The 20,360-nt window shown below is 55.4% G+C and overlaps 2 protein-coding genes across 4 annotated transcripts in view; one reads left to right on the top strand and one right to left on the bottom strand.

Moving 5' to 3' along the window:
- The first annotated feature begins 6,404 nt into the window (after positions 1-6,404).
- FAM151A (family with sequence similarity 151 member A) lies at positions 6,405-18,286 on the top strand. The gene is made up of 8 exons (XM_079776657.1): positions 6,405-6,641; positions 7,730-7,876; positions 12,879-13,031; positions 13,494-13,653; positions 15,343-15,567; positions 16,244-16,383; positions 17,084-17,227; positions 17,465-18,286. The coding sequence occupies exons 1-8, from the start codon at positions 6,527-6,529 to the stop codon at positions 18,142-18,144; spliced, it is 1,764 nt and encodes a 587-aa protein (XP_079632783.1). The 5' UTR covers positions 6,405-6,526; the 3' UTR covers positions 18,145-18,286.
- ACOT11 (acyl-CoA thioesterase 11) overlaps positions 18,149-20,360 on the bottom strand; it is a 42,844-nt gene continuing 40,632 nt past the window's right edge. For all 3 annotated transcript variants that reach the window (XM_079776654.1, XM_079776655.1, XM_079776656.1), the window contains exons 14-16: positions 19,920-20,051; positions 19,235-19,361; positions 18,149-18,444 (exon numbers count right to left, since the gene is read on the bottom strand). In XM_079776654.1, the coding sequence (XP_079632780.1) occupies positions 18,289-18,444; positions 19,235-19,361; positions 19,920-20,051 (415 nt within the window). In that variant the 3' untranslated portion in view covers positions 18,149-18,288. The remainder of the gene's footprint in view (positions 18,445-19,234; positions 19,362-19,919; positions 20,052-20,360) is intronic.

The following is a 20,360-nucleotide window of genomic DNA, read 5'->3' as shown; positions in this document are numbered from 1 at the left end:
TGAGCAAAGTAACCCAGGTAACAGATCCTGGGGATTCTCTCATCATTGAGCATTTGGTTGTTCTGAGCAGAATGGTGTGGGAAGGCATGTGGCTCTGTCGGGGCCTGGGGTTGGGCAGCGCTAAAACAGGATGGCCCAGGTGCTAGAAAAAGTTGGGCCTTCTCAAGCCATTTTCAATGCCAGCTTCAGGAATCACCCTCCAAAAGGCAAAGCTGAGTGCGTCTCATGTCAAAAGATGAATTCCCTGGGAGAGGCCACGCACCCCTGGGTCCGGGTGAAGCTGGATCCCGGGTCCGGGTGAGGCCGTGTGCCCCTGGATCCGGGTGAGGCTGGGTCCCGGGTCCGGGTGAGGCCGCGCGCACCTGGATCCGGGTGAGGCCACGCGCCCCTGGGTCTGGGAGAGGCCACGCGCCCCTGGGTCCGGGTGAGGCCACGCGCCCCTGGGTCCGGGTGAGGCCATGTGCCCCTGGGTCCGGGTGAAGCTGGATCCCGGTTCCTGGGTGAGGCAGTGTGCCCCTGGATCCGGGTGAGGCTGGGTCCCGGGTCCGGGTGAGGCCGCGCGCACCTGGGTCCGGGTGAGGCCATGTGCCCCTGGGTCCGGGTGAAGCTGGATCCCGGTTCCTGGGTGAGGCCGTGTGCCCCTGGATCCGGGTGAGGCTGGGTCCCGGGTCCGGGTGAGGCCGCGTGCACCTGGGTCCGGGTGAGGCCATGTGCCCCTGAGTCCGGGTGAAGCCGTGCTCCTGGGTCCGGCCGAGACCAAACCAGAGGGAGTCGGACCTGCATTACCACCATTTGTCCACCATCCAGAGCTGAGAGGTCAGTGCCAACATGTACACATAAGGAACTGGTAGACATTGATATTGGGCCTCAAAAGAACTGTTGGTCCAGAAAGAAACTCACTACAGACTGATTCATTTGCCTGTCAGCATAACTATTATTGCTCGTCTCACATTCAGTTCTTATAAGTATATCTCTAGTGACACATGATCTCGCTCATCTAGGGGAAATGATGAACAACATAGACTGATGAACAAGAACAGAGCCAGAAACAAGGAGGCATCGATCGGACTATCGGGCCTCAGAGGGAGGATAGGGGAGGGTGGGGGGAGGGGGGAGAGATCAACCAAAGGACTTGTGTGCATGCATATGAGCCTAACCAATGGTTAAGTTCAACAGGGGGTTGGGGCATCCGTGGGGAGGGGTGTGGGATGGGAATGGGGGGATGAGGACAAATATGTGACACCTTAATCAATAAAGAAATTAAAAAAAAAAAAAGATGAATTCCACCTAACCGCGTATACTCGAAGATCTAATTAGCTTGATTAAGCAATTCGTGAATCAGCTGCAGCCCATCAAGCAATTAGAGAAGGGAGCTCCGAGGGGTTGTACAAAATGGAAGGTTTTTATGGGCAGAAAAAGGGTGGGCCTCAGACGTTAGAAGAGTGGATTATTTCAGGCAAAGTCCCCTTTTCTTAGGGGAAGGCAGGAAATCTTATTAGGAAGTTTTTATCGGCAGCAGGGTGGGGAATGGGAGCTATTAAGAAAAGAAAAGAAAGGATTATGTTGGGACTGTGATGCCTTTTCTTTGAGGAAAGAGAAGGGAAGGGTTTTTATCCAAGCAGACTGCCTCTTACTATGGGAATGGAGAGGGCCCAGGGGACAGATGACCTTACAGGTGCTTGACCAGAAAATTCCATACTGGTTGATGAAGATTTAATGTTTCTGGGAAAGGTTGAAATTATAGTTATGTCAGGTATTAAATCTAGGACTTCCAGCATGAGTGACGTTATTTGGGGCCCTGGTTTTCTGCTTAACGCCTGCTTATCTCACAGGGGAAGGCTCCCGTCACTCCAGGCTGTGTGGCAGGCTGTTAGGCAGACATGAGCACAGCAAGGATGATGGGCCAGCTACACACAGAAGGTCACCAGTTGGAAAGCCCTGAGTGCCTAGCAATGGGCAAAACTGGGAAAACAAAGAACTTGCCCCAAGGTAACCTTTTCTCCCAGGCATATCGCTGGTCATGCAGTCTAGACTCTCCCCTGACCCTCTCCTCCCCTCGCCCCCCCCCATGTCACGTGGTAGATCCCCTTAGAGGAGGAACAAGGGGGCCCGGAAGTAGCCTCGTGGGGACCCCCCTGCCCTTGCACAACCACTCCCTTAAGCAGGCGTCCTCAAACTACGACCCGTGGGCCACATGCGGGTGTTTTTGCCATTTTGTTTTTTTACTTCAAAATAAGATATGTGCAGTGTGCACAAGAATTTGTTCATAGTTTTTTTTAAACCATAGTCCGGCCCTCCAATGGTCTGAGGGACAGTGAACTGGCCCCCTGTTTAAAAAGTTTGAGGACCCCTGGTCTTAAGCATTAACCCTTTGCACTCGCTTGCTTTTTTCTCGATTCCTTTATTCTAATGCTAACCGTGTCGAGTCACACTCGACATCCGAGTGCAAAAGGTTAAGCCCTAGAGATGACATCTAGGCCTCAGCTGTGTTTCAGCTCCAGGCCCAGAAAAGCGGCAAAACCAGAGGGAGCTACAGCATAGCTGACGTCAGGACCAGCTGCATTGACTGTTGTCTCCCTCCTAGCACGGACCAATCAGTGGAAGCCGGGAGCCTGAGGGGGACACACCTGGAAAGCTAATGAATATTCCGCTGAGATCCTCCCTGGGACGGTCCTGAACGCTCCACCTCTGGGGAGCTGATAAAAGCCTTCCAGATGAAGAACCCAGTTGAGCTCAGAGCTCAGCCACCTTTCCCCGCCCCACCCCCCAGGCAGGTTTTCCTCGCCTCCCTTTCTCCTGAACTCCAAGAGCCCTTCTTTTGCCTCTGTAATGCTTCCTGAGCGCATTTCTTCTACAGCCCACTTCTACCTCTGTGACTTTCTAAATGAGCTTTATAGTTTGAGTCTCGGCTCAGAATTCTTAGCCAGAACCCAAGTACCGATGGAGTACCGATGGCTAAACCGAGGTCCGTCTGACTCCACCAGTCTAACCTGGTGCTGTTTTCACCACCAACAGTTGGAGCCAAGTTCGCCTTCGGGGCAACCCAAGCCGGCTCACCTCCCAGAGCACCCCTGTTAGCGGAAGTAGCTAGACATTGTTGAGTGTGATGGCCTGGGGAGCTGAACCCAATGGGGCCTGCTTTACTGGAAGTTGCAGAATTCATAGGCACCCCAGGGGATTGCAGCATTGCCCCACCAAAGGGATTCACACCCTCCCTCCCCTGGGTTTTCAGTCTCCCAGGGCACAATGTCCACTCACCAGACTTTGGGGGGAGGGCAGAGGAGTAAACAATAAAGGGGAAATTCCTCTGCTGGGTGCATGTGCAGTAGAAGCCAGGCTGGCACAGGGGAGGTGCTTCCACTAGGAGGCATGGGCAGCAGGAACTAAGGGGCAGAGCCTCGCCTGGAAAAAGGATGGGATTGGAGGAGGGAGACAGACCCCAGGAGATCTAGGAAATGGGTTGGTTAGGGGAAGGACCCAACCCAAGCACCGGAGGGATTGGGAAATTAGAGTGCCTGGTCCTCCCCAAGCCCCAGGTAATATAATCCAAGCTTAACAAAGAGCGCGCTCTCTCTCTGCCCATAACATGCGCTTGGCGTGCACTCACGTGCTCTCTCCATAGCGGGCACGTGGGCCTAGCAGCTGCCTGGGGTCTGGCAGCCACGCGGACTCCAACTGCGGGCCTGGGCGCAGCACCAGCTGAAGCCCAGCCGGGGACAGACGAAGCTGGCCAGATGGGGACAGCATGGCTCGGCACGGGAGTTGTGGACGCTGGCCCTGTTTCGGGGCCGGGTGCAGACCAGGCTGGCCTTTGCCACAGTGGGGGATGGAACTGAAGCCGGGACAGTCCTTTGTGTTTGCTCCAACTTCAGTACACCTTCCCACCACACCACATCCTCCCACGCATGGTCCCCGAAATGCTTTTCTTACGACACCGCAAGGACCCCGTTTCCAACGGCAACACCCCCATTTACCACCCCGTGATCCAGCCACACTGCGCTGCTCATGTCCCCGAGCAAGCCCTGCTTGTTCCCACACACTCTGCTCCCTTGTCTGGACTGTCCTTCCCTGGCCTCTGACCCTCACGATTCCCCAAGTTCTCCATGACTCTCCTGAAAGTCACCCGCCCTCCTCTGGACTCCTAATCCCCTGTGTCTATTTAACCCGTCATGCCCCCCGCACTGGGGCCCTGACATTAGTACACCCTCACAGGCTGAGCCCCTCCAGCAGCACCACCTCCAGAATGGCTGCTCCATCTGAGATGCTGGAGCCCCCTGAACCCCCCATTTCTTCTCTCCTACAATAGGTCATGGGCAGCAGGTGGGTCCCCAGAGCCTAGCACAGTGCTAGGCACAGAGTAGGGCTCAGAACCTTAATTAGTTGTCTGTCTCCGGAGAAGTGACACTGGCAGCCTGGAGTCTGCCCCAGAGCTGTTCCTGCTGCCAAAAGCCAGAGCTGGAAAAGGTCCCTCTTCCCTAAGACACAGCCGGCCGAGTCCTCAGAACCGGGAGAGGAGCTTGCTGGGGGGATGGGGGGATGGGCAACACACATCCTGCTGGGAGGAAAGACCAGGCCCTTATCCCCACTCTGCTGCTCACCCACTCCGGTTCCCTTAGCTGAAAAGGGGGGTGATGCTGCCTCCCCCTTAAGAGTGTCATGCCATCTAAATAAGCAACTCTAATACAAAGGCTGTTTGCCCAGCCAGGGTGGTTCAGGGATTGAGCCTCGACCCATGAACCAGGAGGTCATGGTTCAATTCCCTGGTCAGGGCACATGCCCAGGTTGTGGGCCTGAACTCCAGTAAGGGGTATGCAGGAGGCAGCCAATCGATGCTTCTCTCTCATCGATGTTTCTATCTCTCCCTCTCCCTTCCTCTTTCTGAAATCAATAAAAACATATTTTTAAAAATAAATAAAATGAAAGGCTGTTTGTACATGGAGAAACATTCTCAACTGTGAAATCTAAGTTCTGGATTTTTCTTTCAAAAAGAGGTCCGTCCAGCATTGGTGTTAAACATTATAACCCCTCAAAAGCGACCATCCCATTGTAAGGAGTCCACATACACTGTCCTCACCAATATCGCCATCCATCTTTTAATTGTCAAATCCGGCAGCACTTTGCTGTCCTTACAGGACTCTGCTCCCGGCATAACTGACCCCCTTTCTTCTTGAAGGGATCCTTGCATTCGCTCCTGGGACCTTTCCACCCTCTTCATTCTGCCCCACTCTTCTTGACCGCTTCCTCTTCTTCTGCCAGCCCTGATTCCCGTGGTCTGTGCCTACTCCTCTGTGCCTTGGGCAGGAAATGATGCTCACATCCTTGTCTTTGGTCCCGAGCCCCAGACCCCTATATTGAGTGTCCTCCTGGGCAGCTCCTGGGGGATGACCCACAGCCCAGGACTCCACAGGACCTGAACCAAACCCCCTCCCAACTTGCTCCCCACTCCCAGGCTCCCTCCATTTGCCCGTCATTCATTCTTCTAGACACTCTTACACGCATATATACACCTGAGTCAGTCACCAGGGGCCCTGCTGGATTTCTCTGTGAACCTCTGTAAGCTGAAGTCCTTGTGCCCATTACAGGTGATTTTTGGACTCATTTAAACTCCACGCCAAAACCGGTTTGGCTCAGTGGATAGAGCGTCGGCCTGCGGACTGAAAGGTCCCAGGTTCGATTCCGGTCAAGGGCATGTACCTTGGTTGCGGGCACATCCCCAGTGGGGGGTGTGCAGGAGGCAGCTGGTCGATGTTTCTCTCTCATCGATGTTTCTAGCTTTCTATCCCTCTCCCTTCCTCTCTGTAAAAAATCAATAAAATATATTTTTTTAAAAATAAAATAAAATAAAAATAAACTCCAGGGTAGCTAAAGTCGGGACAGTCTCTCACTTCCTTCCCATGCCAGGGGCCCCAAGACACCCTCTGTTGGAGATGGTAACTCAATCTCTCCCCATGGACTTGTTGCCCCAGGCCAGCGTGCCAGGCCTATCGGTTTATCTCAGGTAGATAGACTATCAGCCACAATCTGGGGTGGAAGAAAAAGTCAGTTCCTTAGGCAGACCTAATCTGTCCTTATCACCAACCCTTGCCAGATCTTGACTCCCTAGGGCAGGGCAGAAAGAGGGAGGGATAATCCACCTGGTTCCTCCTGGGGGAACCAGGACCAGAGAAGGGAAGATGCTGGTTGTAGGTCTCTAGATCCCTGGTTTCCCAACTCCCAGGCAGGGCAGATAGGCCGGGGGTGGGGGCTCCGGCCAACACCCTCTGCTGCCTCTTCATGTGCTCAAAGTTCATATTCAGGGTGACAGGATTTTCTGCTTGACCCGTTAAGATCCTGGGAGGGAGAGGAAAGAAAAGGAGGGTGGGGAGGGAGGAGGAGCTCCACACTCCACCACTGCCTGAAGGAGCTTCCCTGCCTGGAGACAAAAAGGTGCTGCTGGGAGCTCCTGCCTCCCACCCAACCCCAGCGGCAGAACATCCAGGGACTTTGGGCCGAGAGGAGGTGAGCGGCACTCTCCAGAGAGCTCACCATGGCCGGCAAGAAGTGCTCAAGCAAGTGGGCCATTGTCGGCGTTGCCAGTGTGATCTTCGTGTGCTTCACCGGAATGGTCCTGGGCTTCACGGTGCTGTTGAGCAGACAGCCAGGTAGGTCCCTCCCCACCATGCCATTAGCTTAGCTCCCCCCATCGTTCACTCCTTGTCCCCACCAAGACAGACCTAACCTGTCCTCGTCACCCACCCTCCTGGTCCTCAGCCACAGCTGTGGTGGCTTTCTCTCCCATCCCACATCCCCACCAAGATTCAGCTCCACTTGCCTCTCCCATTACCAGCCACACCAAGACCTCTCCCCCGAAGAAGGTCCCACTGGCCTTCTTTCCCTCCCTCCTTCACCAGGCTCCCGTTGCCTGATAATCACACCAAATCTTGGTCTTCAGCCCAGACCTCCCTCCTGTGCCCCCTGATAGGCGTTCTTTTCTGGAGGTGATGTGGGCCTCTCAAACTCGGGGCACGGAGCCAAATTCACCCTTTCCCCCTGGGAGCATCCTCCCCTCATCCTCTGCCTCAGGCCTGTCTCCGCAGGCCCTTCACCGGGAGGCATCTGCCTTCTGCCCTCCAGGGGCTACCTACCACCTAGCCTTCCCAGGCTTCCAGCTCCTCCCGGACCCCGAAGTGGCCTTCTCCCTCCCACACGGTCTCTCTGCCACCAGTGAGATCTTTCTAAACACAGAACTCACTCGCTGCCCTCAGCGCACGCCCAACTCCTTTGCTGTCAGTCAAGGCCATTTACAACCTGATCACAAAGCTTTTTATCAGTCTGGCCCTCTTCCATTTCTCTACATTCCACCTGTACCGAGCCAAAGTTCAGTCCCTCCGGCGGCCCTATTTCCTACAGTCAAGCCTTTGCTTGTAATGTCCTTTCTGGTGGAATAACCTATCCCCCTTCTCTGTCAATGGATATCCATCCTTCAAGGTGCCCCAGAAATGTTCCCTTCTCTGTAAATTCCTTGACGGCTCCGGGCTGGTTCGCAGCCTCCTTGCACCCAGGAGCCCATGTCCTCCCCTCTCCCGCCGCACTGGTGACGGGTCCCACTGTCTCTCTGCTGGATGGCATGCTGGACACACCCTGGAGCCCAGAGAGGGAGGGTGGTGAGGGGACAGGGGCCCTGTGCTGGGGGGCGGGGGGGGGGGGGCGCGGAGAGCTGATGCTGACATCACCTTGGCCTTCCTTCCAGGCTGTAAGCAGGATGCAGTTTGTCGACCAGATGCAAACATGCTGGACTACTTGCTGAGCCTGGGCCAGATCAGCCAGAAAGACGGCCTGTTGGTCACCTGGTACCATGCTGCCAACAGCCAGAAGGACATGCGGGCTGCCCTGGAAAGTAAGTCCAGCTGTGAGGACCAAGACAGGCCAGGGCAGGAGTGGCGGGGGGAGGGAGGTGTTACCCAAAAGGGGACCTGGGCCCTTGGTGTGTCTGCCTACGACGGCCAGTAGCGTATGGGTTCTTTTTGTGAGTGTTAATCTTCACCCGAGAATATTTTTCAATTGATTTTTAGAGAGAGTGGGAAGGGAGGGGGAGAAACAGAGAGGAACATCGATGTGAGAGAGACACATCGATGGGTTGCCTCCCGCAACCGAGGTTCGTGCCCTTGACCCGAATTGAACCCGGGACTCATTACTCCGCGGGCTGACGCTCTATCCACTGAGCCACACCAGCTAGGGCAGGGTGTGGGTTCTTGACTTAGTGCAGGAAAAAGTTCACAACACCGTGCGGGTGAATTTTAGAGGACGGTTATTAAAGCTGGGGGCAGCGCAACAGGAACGGGCTGAGGAAATGAGCCTAGGCGGGTCTGCTTTGGCCCCCTGAGAAGTCAGAGGAAAGGGGGCCCTGGGGACACTGCTCCCCTGCTTGCAAGCCTCGTGGGGCCCCTTAGAGTTTAGGAGACGCACGCCTGTGCGGGAGGAAGTGTCCCTGGTTTAGGGAAGATAGGATTCACTGCATGGCTGCAAACTGCTTGTTGAACTGTTTCCCTACTTCTCCGGTCCTGGCTGACGGGCCTGTCTCAGGGAGAGCAGAGGTGGGGATTAGCAGCACTGCCTATCCGGTGGCGCGCTGATGGCTGTTCACCTGGCTTGTCAGACAAGGAAGTGGGGGCTCAGAGGTGAAGGGACTGGCTCAGGCTGCGCAGCTGATAAGCTCTGAGGGCTCGGGCTGGAACCAGAAGTCTGATTCCAAAGTCATCACGTCCTGCCCTCCCTCCCGGCTACCCCTCCCATGACCCATCCGTGACAACTGTCCCTGCTGAGGAGGCCTTTGCCCTCAAAGCCTAAGGAAACCAGAAAACGTGTGTTTGGGGCCCAGCACTACCAGACACACGTTGTAAAAACCCGAGCAAATAGTGCAACTCCTCCGAGTCTCCCATTGAGAGTGGTTATGGCAGCCAGTGCAGGACTGCTCTCTGGAGAGACGGGCGCACACATTCCACAGGGGCTCTCCTGGACCTGCAAGCACACTGCTTCATGGGTACCAGGTGGCAAAAGTAGAAAGGAGGCTCAGAAAAGTCGGGTGACTTACCCAGGGTGACACCAACATAGGAACCCAGGGTGGCTGGCCCCACACTCCCGGCCCCTGCACTGTGCCCAATCCAGTTCAATAAGGAAGACACGAAACTAAAACCGTAACCATCCGAAATGAAAGGCATGGCCCTCAGATTGGAGCGTGCTATTGATTTTTTACAGAGAGAAGTTAGAGGGATAGAGAGTTAGAAACATCGATGAGAGAGAAACATCCATCAGCTGCCTCCTGCACACCCCGCACTGGGGATGTGCCTGCAACCAAGGTACATGCCCTTGACCGGAATTGAACCTGGGACCCTTGAGTCCGCAGGCCGACGCTCTATGCACTGAGCCAAACCAGTCAGGGCAGGGAGGGCTTTTTGGAGGAGGCAGGCTTGGTGCAGAGGAAAGGCCACCACAGGCTGGGAAGAACCAGTTTGCTGTAGCCAGACCTTGGTGATAAGAAAAACAGATCCCTCCCCCTGATGAGAGAGCCAGGCCCGAGAGGGAGGACTCCTATCTGGCAGATAAGACCTGGGGTAAACAGGACTCACCACTCTTGGGCTCATCCCATGTCAGCCCAAGGGCAACTGACAGATCCAGCCCTACCAAACTGTGACATTGGCCAAGAAGAAAGTCAGGGGCCCCACCCAGGCAGCGCCAACAGCTCAGAAGCATGGAGAGGCACCCTTAGCATAGCTTCAGGGGTCCAGCGAGGACCCCAGGCCTGGTTTCTTCCTGACAGCCCTGTGGTAGGCCCCTGGGAGGAGGGTGGTACCACAATGGGGGTGGGGATCCTGATGGGGAGCCAGAGGTAGGGTTAAACTGGTGAAGTCATCTTAGACATGACCAACGTCCATGCGGAGAAGAGGGGCCAGAGTGAAGGGCTGAGAGGCAAGACAGAACTAAATTCACATTTTACCTTGGCTCTTTACCAGCGAAGTGATTTGGAATAAGTGGCTTCACCTGTCTGCAGCTCAGTTTTTCCCTCTACAAAAGGGGGATTGGTAGGATGACTGCATCATTTATCATTCCAACCAGGGCACTTTCGATAGTGGAAGAGATCATTCTTAATAACTATACAGTCCTAGCCGGTTTGGCCAGTGGATAGAGCGTCAGCCTGCGGACCGAAGGGTCCCACGTTCGATTCCTGTCAAGGGCACGTACCTCGGTTGCAAGATCCTCCTCAGCCCGGGCCCCTAGTCAGGGCGTGTGCAAGAGGCAACCAATCTGTGTTTCTCTCACATCGGTATTTCTCTGTCTTTCCCTCTCTTCCACACTCTCTAAGGATTCAATGGAAAAATACCCTCGGGTAAGGATTAAAAAATAAAAAGATTATGCAGAGGTAACAGAAATATGCTAGACTATCCCAGGCAAACAGGGACAGTCACCTAGTTAAGTGAACTACTCCATGTAAATAATAATTAACACTCAGTGAATGCCTAACCAGGGATATTTTATTGTCTAATTCTAGTAAATGAGAAGGAGATACAGAGAGGTCAAGTAACCTGAGAGGTCAAGGTCACACAGTTCTGCAAGGGTTAGCCCCAGGACTGGAAGCTAGCAGAATGTGTTCAGGGTCTGCCCACTTAGCCGCAATGTTCTCCTGCCTGGCTGTGAAGTGCAGAGCTGGCCAGGCACCGGGAGAGAGAGGGCTTGGTGACTTTCTGTCTGTTCCTCTGGAGAACAGTGCTCCTTCCTGACTAAGCCCCTGTGGCTGCAGGAACCTGAGCCCTCCCTCATCTCCTGTTCCTTCTTCATACTCAGCCCAAGCAAGTCGAGCCCCCAGCATCTGGAAGGCAAGTAACAGCTTTTCATGATAAGGGAGATTTTTCCAGGAAGAAGCTGGACCCAGGTGGCAATCACAAGGAGACAGGTTAGGGCCAGAATGCACTCTCCATCCGTTTTGAGTCCATTTTGCTGAGCATTTGCTGGGCCCCTGCTCAGGACCAATCTCAGGAGGAAGACTTAGAAGTAAGATGTGACCCTGTCTTTAAGGGGCTCACAGTGTCACTAGGGAAGCAGCTAGTGCAAAACAAGGAGGCGGCAGCAGTCCAGACTCCAGTCCTGGCTCCCTCCCGATGCACCCCCACCTCCCCCAATGGGAACTGGCCAGTTAGATGGGGTAGGAGACCCGTCAGGATCCATTGGCTTGTGTACCCTTGTATCTGCCCCGCTGTCCCGGTAGACCCGGCTTCTCTGGGCCTCACTGGAGGCCAACCTTTTAGACCTCTCTGTATTCCCAGGTAACCAAAAGTTAAGATAAAAAAGGACTTTGTGTTCAAGCCATACAAATAAAGGCTACCCTCATAAAGCCCCTCAGTTTACAATGTAGTTTTATGTTCATGTCCTGTGTTCGTGGCATGGGGAGGCTCATCCCCATTAGCCAATGAGGAAACCAGGGAGACCGGAGCTCTGGGCAGGATGCAAAATGGGATGAAAGCGGGCGATGCAAAGTGCCAGGCTTCGTGCCAGGGACCACCTGCACTCCGCTTCCTTCCCCTCCTGGAAACTTAGACACCGAGATTTTAGAGAAATCTGAAAATTCTCTGCGACTTTGGGCAGTCTTTCACCTTTCTGGACCTGGGCTGTTTGATCATTCATTCACTCAACAAATTTCTTTAGTTTCTTTCTTAAAAAAAAAATTCAATTGAGCCCAGCTGGCGTGGCTCAATAGTTGTACATCAACCTATGACCCAGGAGGTCACAGTCCCATTCCTGGTCAGGGGACATGCCCAGGTTGTGCGCTTGATCCCCATTGTGGGGCGTGCAGGAGGCAGCTGATCAATGATTCTCTCTCATCGTTGATGTTTCTGTCTCTCCCTCTCCCTTCCTCTCTGAAATCAACAAAAATATTTTTCTAAAAAAATTAAATTGATTGGGGTAACGTTGGTTAAAAAATAATATTATGTAAATTTCAGGTGTAAAACTTTGTAATACAACATCTGTGTACTCTAGTGTGTCTTACCATCCCAATCTTAGTCTCCTTCCATCACCATATATTTGACCCTCTTCACCCTGTTTGTCCTCTCCTCAACCACTTCTCCTCTGATAATGGCTTGTGTTGTCTGAATCTATGATTCTGTTTTCTTCGTTCACTTGTTGCTTTTTGTTTTGTATCCTACAGAGGAGTGAGATCAAATGGTTCTTGTCTTTTTCCATCTGACTTATTTCACTTAGCATAGAACTCTCAGACCCATCCCAGCTGGTGTGTCACTGGGCGTCTGAGGTGTACCGAGGTGTAGGGAGTGCTCCCTGGAGCACAGAGGAGGTCACGAATCATGTCTTTGAAGCTGTCCTTCAAGTGGCAGCGGCAGCCACAAACCCTGCTGCCCCGAGAACCAGGCAGCCCAGAAGGCAGGGCGTGGATATGGAGTCTGCAGGAGAAAGGGCTTCATCGTGGCAGAGGGCCTAACGCCATTCCTGTATAAAAAGTTCCCAAATGTTGCATCATTATGTATTGGTAGAAAAAATTAGAAACTGCAGGAATGTCTCAGGAATAGGAGGGGGTAACTAAATCGACAGGGCCTTTTGTCGCCTTTTTTTCTTTAACGAGGCATATAAACGTTGGTGAAGATGTTTTCTACTGTTGAAAGAAAAAGATTAGACATGCAGTGTGGTCTCAACTGTGTAAAAACTGTACAATGACAAAAACGAAAGAAAGTATATCCAATGTGAGCTCTGGTGGAAATGTGGATGGACCGTTCCCTTCTTCCTGCTTTTCTGTGTTTTCCGAGTGTTCGATCATAAACATGCAGTAGGTTTTACGATGAGAAACAACCATTTAAAAACAACCGAGAACTGATTGAGGTCTGTGTCTTGCCCAGGCGACGTCATGGTCCTGGAGGCGGACGTCAACATAGAAGGGCTCAACACAGCCAACGAGACAGGGGTCCCCATCATGGCGCACCCCCCGCTCATCTACAGTGACAACACCCTGAAGCAGTGGCTGGATGCTGTGCTGGCCTCTTCCCAGAAGGGTGAGCACCTCTCTCGGCCCGCCCCCTACCAGCTCCCAGCCCTCGGGGCCTCAGGCAGCTTGGGCAGGGATCGCTCCCCTGGGAGGCAAGCCCAGTTGCTGTCAGGAGTTGCTCATTGCCTTGGTTTTCCAGCCCAGTGTTCCAGAGGCCCAGGTGGGGGGATTCCAGGCGAGATGGGGGTGTGAAGGGGTACCTGGTGTTACCTCTTGGACACAGGGGAGATGGAGGATGTAGCTCCCTCCTGTAGTGGTCCTTCCTCCCTGGGTTAGTTCTGCCTGTTTGAAAGCCCTTCTTCACACTCAGCCAGGATCTGGTCCCTTTCTTCCTTCCCCCATCCCCACCCACCCCACCCCCCACACACACCATACCTGCTCTTTCTGCCCCCGGAAGTCCTGTCTTCCAGTTCCTTCTGCCCTGAGCATGAGAAGCCAGTTCCCCAAGCCCTCGGCCTCCTCCCCACAGGTATCAAGCTAGACTTCAAGAGCATCAAGGCGGTGGGCCCCTCCCTGGACCTCCTGCGGCGGCTGACAGACGAGGGGAAAGTCCGGAGGCCTGTATGGATCAATGCTGACATCCTGAGGGGCCCCAACGTGCCCATCTCCATCGAAGTCAATGCCACACAGTGAGTGTTCCCACCTCTGCCCCAACTGCACCCAGGCCTCTTCCTTCAACATTTGGCACAGGAAGTGCTCAGGGGACCTTTCCTGAGTTTGCCTCCAGAAATGCCACATAGTCTGACCTCTGCGCCTTCACACAGGCTGTTCCCTTTGCCTCGAATGCTTTCCTCCCATTTCCTGATGAACCTTTGCCCAGTCATTACCTCCTCCAAAAGAGCCCCAACACCCAGGCTGACAAGCACACCTCCTCCTACCACAGCCCTGGTTTCATTGGGCATGCTCTGTGTCCCCAGTGACCAGGACAGGGCTTGACCTGCTAGAAAAGTCTAAACTGCTGACTCCTTGCCCAGCCCCCATGAAATCCCAGCACTGCCACCAACAGCCTTCACACCACTGCATGCTACTCTGCAGCTTACAAAAGAGGGCCACATAAAAGGATAGGATACTACTGATTTAATTCTTATACAGCATCACTAGGTTAGGAGTATTCCCTCCCCCCCACCCCCATTTTGCAGATAAGAAAGCTGACAACAATTGAGGCTTAATTTATTGAATGTTTATTATGTGCCCCAGGCACTTTAGTTGAAAAATACCTTTAATTCTTTTTTTTTTTTAAATCCTCACCCGAGGATTTTTCATTGCTTTTAGAGTGGAAGGGAGGAGGGAGGGGTTGGGAGGAGGGAGGGAGAGGAGAGAGAGAGAGAGAGAGAGAGAGAGAGAGAGAGAGAGAGAGAGAGAGGGAGAGAGAGAGGGAGAAAGAGAGAGAGAGAGATTGGTTGCCTTCTGCATGCTCACATAAAGGGCAGGGGATCCAACCTGCAACCAAGGTACATGCCCTTGACTAGGAATCGAACCTGCAACCCTTTGGTGTGCAGGCTAAAGCTCATGCTCTGACCACTGAGCTACCAGCCAGGGCCCATTTAACTCTTACAATGAGAATGAGGTAGGTACTATTATTTTCATTTTATTAGTATAGGAACTATCTCATCGAAGTGAAAGGACCTGCCTAAGTCTACTAATTGGCAGAGCAAAGATTCAAAGCCAGGCCTTTGAGTCTAAGCCCCACACTTGTTTTTAAGACCCACACTCCTTATCAGCCATCTCTCTATCCATCCATCTGTCTATCCATCCATCCAACAATCCATTCATCCAATATTTGTGATTCCCAAACTGAGGTGCATTTGGAAAGCAGTAGTTTGAAAATTGTAGTCAGTGGCACAAGATAAATATATCTTTGTCTTCTTGGAGTATTGATTTTACTCAGTAGTTGGGGAGAGACATGGGAACATTAATTGCCTATTAAAATTTGCACCAGGGCAAAATCTGAATGAAATTTTAAAATAAAATCTGAAGCTTCAGAGGCTCTCACAGAAGGCAGAGCCCAGACCCCCTGGGGCTCTGGGTTTCATTGCTTCTGTCTAGAAGGGGATGCTGAAGAGGCCCTGCCCTCCAGGGGTGCCGTCTCAAAGGGGCCCCAGGTCACAGCCAGGACCTGAACCCAGACTCCCTGACTCTAAAATCCATGCCCTCTGTGTGGGGCCTTGAACAAGCTACTCCTGCACTTCAGGACTCTGCTTCTGCCTTTACATCACAGACTCACCAGGCCCTGCCTCGTCCCAGCACGGTGATGGGAACCCAGGAGGTGAGGACGGGGCCAGCGAGGCTCTGAAAGTCGTGTCTCTGATTCTCTGCAGGTTCCTGGCCTTGGTCCAGGAGAAGTATCCTGAGGCCACCCTGTCTCCTGGCTGGACCACCCTCTACTTGCCCCTGTTCCCGAACAGCACGTACACCCGAGCCATGATTGAGAAGATGCAGGAGCTGGTGGGGGCGCTGCCGCAGAGGGTCACCTTCCCTGTGCGGACTGTCATGGCGCGGGCTGCCTGGCCCCAATTCAGCTGGCTGCTGGGCCAGTCGGACAGGTGAAAATGCCCCGCCCCCGGGCCCAGCCCCTGCTCCTGCTCAACCCACCCCTAGGCACTGATGCCCCCAGGAATCATGCTCATGGCTGGGACTTAAACATTCTAGTCTAACCACCCCGCCCTGGTGCTCACATCCTAGACAGCATCCCTTCTGCTTGTATACTTCTGGTGACAGGCTGCTCACCATCACCTGAGGCAGCCCGTCCACTGGTGGATAACTAACTTACTGCCTGTTTGAGTTTACACTAAGACATAATTTGCCGCCCCACCGTTCCCTCCCAGGGGAGCCAGCTGTGGGGCTGCACAGATTATACCTGCAACCTCTGCCCCAGGGGAGTCCCCCAGCTCCCCAGCCCCACCTTCAACAGCTCCCCACAGGAGTCCCGAGGCTTCCCCTTCGTCCACACCCGACTGCTCCCCTCTCCCCTGCGCCCACCCCCTTTCCTAAGACAGAAAAGAGGCACCCTCTCCCTCCTTCTGGGCTTCTGCTTTCAGTTATCCTCCCCACAGCCTCTGCGGCTTCCTCTGCCCCCAGAAAGGGGGTAGCGCTCTGGAAGAAGGGGCTGGTGGGAAGTCAGAGGCTCCGCCCCTACCCAGCTAGGGTCCAGTTCCGAGCACAGGGACTGAGGACCTAGCTGGGCCCAGGCCGACACTGAGCCTGCTCTCTGGGCCCCAGGTACAGCCTGACACTGTGGCAGGGTGCCTCGGACCCCGTGTCCGTGGACGATCTCCTCTACATCCGGGACAACTGTGCCCCCCACCAAATCTACTACGACCTCTTCGAGCCTGTCCGGTCTCAGTTCAAGCAGCTTGCAAGTAGGGAGCGGTCTGGGAGGGTGGGGCTGGATTCTGCAGGGTGGGCATCGGGAGGGGAAAGCCTGGGTGGAATAGGGAGAAGGAACCACTCACAGCACCGATTGTGTGCCAGACCCGGTGCCGCATGCTACCTAAGCTTCCTATACCCATGGAGCAGAGATTCCGTTTTCATACACGGGAAAACGGAGGTTCAGAACCGTTAAGGGATTTATACAGCCACTCAGCTTGTACATGGCACAGCTCAGATTGGAACCCAGGAGAGTCCAAACCCCTATACCTTCCCCGGCAGCCTCGATTCTCTGTGGGTCACGCTAACATTTCAGAGAGCGGCCCCTCTGCCGCACCCACTCGCCAACGATCCAGGTGCTGCCTGTCCCCTTGTTCAAACCCCTCGTTCCCCGTCTCCAAACCTAGGAGAGCCTGCAGTTAGGCCACGGGCCCGTCAGATTCAACATCCCTCTCCTGGGAGCCATCCAGGTGACGGGGAACCAGACAAACCTGGCTCCATCCGGTTCCAATCCCAGCAACTCTGCCATTGGCTGTGGGATCTTGGGCAAGTCACTTCCTGTAATCTGCAAAACGGGAAAGGACAGCTACATGGCAGGTTGCTGTGAGGGTTAGAAAGTGTGGAAAGCCGTGGCACACAGAAGGCACTCTGTGAAGAGCAGCCACGTCATCATGACAATTTGGGGTCCCACAGTGAACGCCACACGGAAGCGAAGTTACTACTCAGGAGGCAGCCTGATCCCTCTCCTCCAGCTTCCCGGGGGCGACGCTCTGAGCGTGGAGTGGCAGGTTCCTGACATCCAGGGCAATGGAACAGCAGCAACCGTTCAACTCCCAGGTGAGGGCTGCAGGCCAACCCCCCCCCCCGCCCCCGTGCTCCCAGCTAAACTGCAGGGGCTTTCCTTTGCATGGGGCAGGGACTCTGTTACCATGGCAGCAAACCAGCTGGGAGGTGGGGGGAGGACAGTGTTGCCAAGGGGATGGGGTTCCTGGCCTTGGGACCAGCACCCCTGAGCCCTGAGCCACACTGAGCTGTGAAAGAGGCAGGCAGTCATTGTTCCTCCGCCTCTCCCAGGAGAAGAAGGCATGATCCTGCTGCACGTCGGCCTCCGGGAGCCTGCCGCCGCCGGAGACGCCGCCGTGCCCATCGTGCGTGCCCCGGGTGGCCCTGCCCTGGCGCTGGAGTCGTGCCTGCTGCAGCTCGCCACACACCCTGGACGCTGGGGAGTCCATTTGCACATCGCAGAGCCCGCGGCCCTTCGGCCAGCCCTGGCCGTGCTGGCCCGCCTCTCCAACCTCAGTCAGCTTCCTCTGCCTGTGTGGGTGGGGGCCACAGTCTCCCACGGGAGCTTTGCAGTGCCTGGCCACGTGGCCGGCAAGGAGCTGCTTTCCGCCGTGGCCGAGGTTTTCCCCCACGTGACCGTGGCCCCGGGCTGGCCTGAGGAGGCACTGGGCAGCGGCTACAGGGAGCAGCTGCTCACGGATATGCTGGAGCTGAGCAAGGGCCTCTGGCAGCCCGTGTCCTTCCAGCTCCGGGCTGGGCCGCTGGGCCGCAGCACGGCCGGAGTGGTGGCCAGGTTACTGGCGGCCTCCCCCAGGGCCACGGTCACAGTGGAGCACAGCCCTGCGGCGGGCAGCTATGCGTCGGTGCGGAAAGAGCTGCTGGCGGCCAGGGCCGTGGACAGAACCCGGGTCTACTACAGGCTGCCCCCGAGTTACCGCCAAGACCTGCTGGCAGATGTTGGCAGAAACTGACCACCCGGTGGTGCTGGACAGGAGGCCCCTGGGGTCAGGCTTCCCGTGGGGAGGCAGGAAGAAATAAACGCCTCTGCCTTCCTCAATGCGCTGCACGTGTGTCCTGGGCGGGATGGCGTGGGAGCGTGGGAGCTGCTGAGGTGCCTAGAGGGTCTGGAGGCTGGGGGCCAGATCATTCCGGTTGTCCAAAAGGAACTTCTCACAGGCCTTGAAGGTGTTGTAGAACTCCGAAGAGAGGCCGGCCACGTTGGTGGTCACGTAGTTGAGAAAGCCCGAGGTGGCCTGGTTGTAGTAGGACACCTGCAGGACAGGAAGCCACGCTCAGGGGCGCTGGGCCGGGAGCGGGAGGGCAGTCAGCCCCGCTGGCCTGCGGAGCGGGCAGCAGCCTGGGGTCTTCGAAGGCTACCTGACTGGCAGGCAGGGCCTCCTCCAGCAGTTCCCCTGGCCCCTCCCTCTGGGTACTGACAACCCTAGGGTCCCTGCCACCACACTGTCCTGTCATCGGGTGTCTTCCCTGCCAGCGGGGAGGCCCTGCAAGACGAGGAGCAGAACCCAACACAGAATCCTGTTTAGGTGAAGGTCTCTTAGGGCCTTAGAGACGAATTGCAGCTACGCCCAGGGATTGTCCCGAGAAGCTCATCGGGGAAGTGTGTTACCGGAACAAGTTTCAGGGCCCCGACAACATCTGTGCACCAAGGAGGGCAGCTGCGTGGACCCTCCTCGCTCTCAGCCCCTCCCCCACATTTCCAACACCCACTGCCCTGCTGAGTCAGATGGGCCCTGAGAACCAGAGAAAGCCCAGACAAGGAGCAGCAAATGAATTTTAGATGAGAACCGGGGCCTTCTGCCCTCAGCAGGCAGAGCTTTTTCCAAGACCCTGCAGGGGCCTCGGACTTTTCCGCACAGATTAGATTTGAGTGAAGGCTCACTTCTAGCCCCTGACATGCTTAGGTCCCCCCGGCTGGAGGAGCCCACCGTCGGGCAGCGGGTGGGGCCCACGGCTGGAACTGTGAGCCGGACAGTGCTGAGCTCCGTCCATGCATGTGGGTCTGGGGTGGCTCAGGTCGGGGAAGGGGATCCTTGGCCTCACCTTGGTCATCTGGTCCCCTTCGCGCCAGATGCAGAAGCCTGAGCAGAGGGTCTCCCCACGCCTGTACTCTGGCGTCTCAAGGTGGGTGGGCAGCGTAACTGACCGCAGTGCAATGACGTAGGGGTCCCTGGAGTGAAGGGAGGGGAGAGCACAGAAGATGAGGATTGTCTTGCCCAGCCCAGGCTCTGGAACCCCCTCTGGCATGGACCCAGCCTCTGGAGCTCCCCTAGGCATTGACACCAGAGTCTAAAGTCATGTCAACTCTTGGCGGGCCCATGTCTGGCCCCGGGCCAGGCTGGAGAGGAGGCACCTGTATGTTAACAGCACTGCATTTGCCAGGAGCCAGCGTGACGCGCTGCAGATTTTCCGGAAAAGCCCCTGAGGAAGCGTGTGGGCTTTGGGATTTGCACGCTTCATCTTTCGGTGCCTGTCTAGCAGAAGGGAGGCCGTCTGTCCGGCATCCTCACCAGGGCTGTCAGAACGGAGGCCAAGGCGGCGCCTTGTGAGAGCTGGCCTTGCCACCTCAGGGTCAGGGATTTCCCTGCTTCAGAGGGGAGGGTGTTCCCTGTCCTCCGGCAACTCAGAAAAGCCAATAGGAAGCAGAGAGCCAACTCTAGGCTGAGGTCCCCTCCCTGGGGAGGGAGATGATCCCTGCCCACCTCCCACCCAGCAGGCGGGCACTCACCCATGGTCACAAGGCTTCCGCCGAGAGGCCAGGATCACGAAGTCCTGGGGCTTGGGGTCATTGCCGAGGGTGGGGCTGATGACGTGGTAGATGGCATCGTCCTCATCCACCTGCTGCACTAGTTCCACCTTCCTGTGAGGAGGCCCAGACCGAAGGGCCCAAGAGGGTCACACCAGCTCCTTGTAGGAAAGCAGGTCTGGCCCAGACCTCCAAGCTACAGCCTCCCTGAGCCAATGCTTGGGGGACACTTTAGCCCGTACACACTCAGCAGGGCCCACAGGAGGGCAAGAAGGCCTGGCCAAGATGCGTGCACGCACACACACGTACGCACATACATGTGGGTGTGCACACACACACACACGCAAATACATACACGTGCACAGACAAACATCTATAGGCATAGCTGCATGCTCAGACACATGGATAGACACCTACTATGCA

Source organism: Cnephaeus nilssonii (genome assembly GCF_951640355.1).
Source record: "Cnephaeus nilssonii genome assembly, chromosome: 7".
Lineage (NCBI taxonomy): Eukaryota > Metazoa > Chordata > Mammalia > Chiroptera > Vespertilionidae > Cnephaeus > Cnephaeus nilssonii.
The sequence above is the reverse complement of the archived record's forward strand: the minus strand, read 5'-3'. Positions and strand labels throughout refer to the sequence as shown.

Coding starts and splice junctions, on each gene's coding strand:
- FAM151A (XM_079776657.1), top strand. CDS start 6,527: ATGGCCGGCAAGAAGTGCTCAAGCAAGTGGGCCATTGTCGGCGTTGCC. Junction 6,642..7,729: donor GCTGTTGAGCAGACAGCCAG/GTAGGTCCCTCC, acceptor CCTTCCTTCCAG/GCTGTAAGCAGGATGCAGTT. Junction 7,877..12,878: donor CATGCGGGCTGCCCTGGAAA/GTAAGTCCAGCT, acceptor TGTCTTGCCCAG/GCGACGTCATGGTCCTGGAG.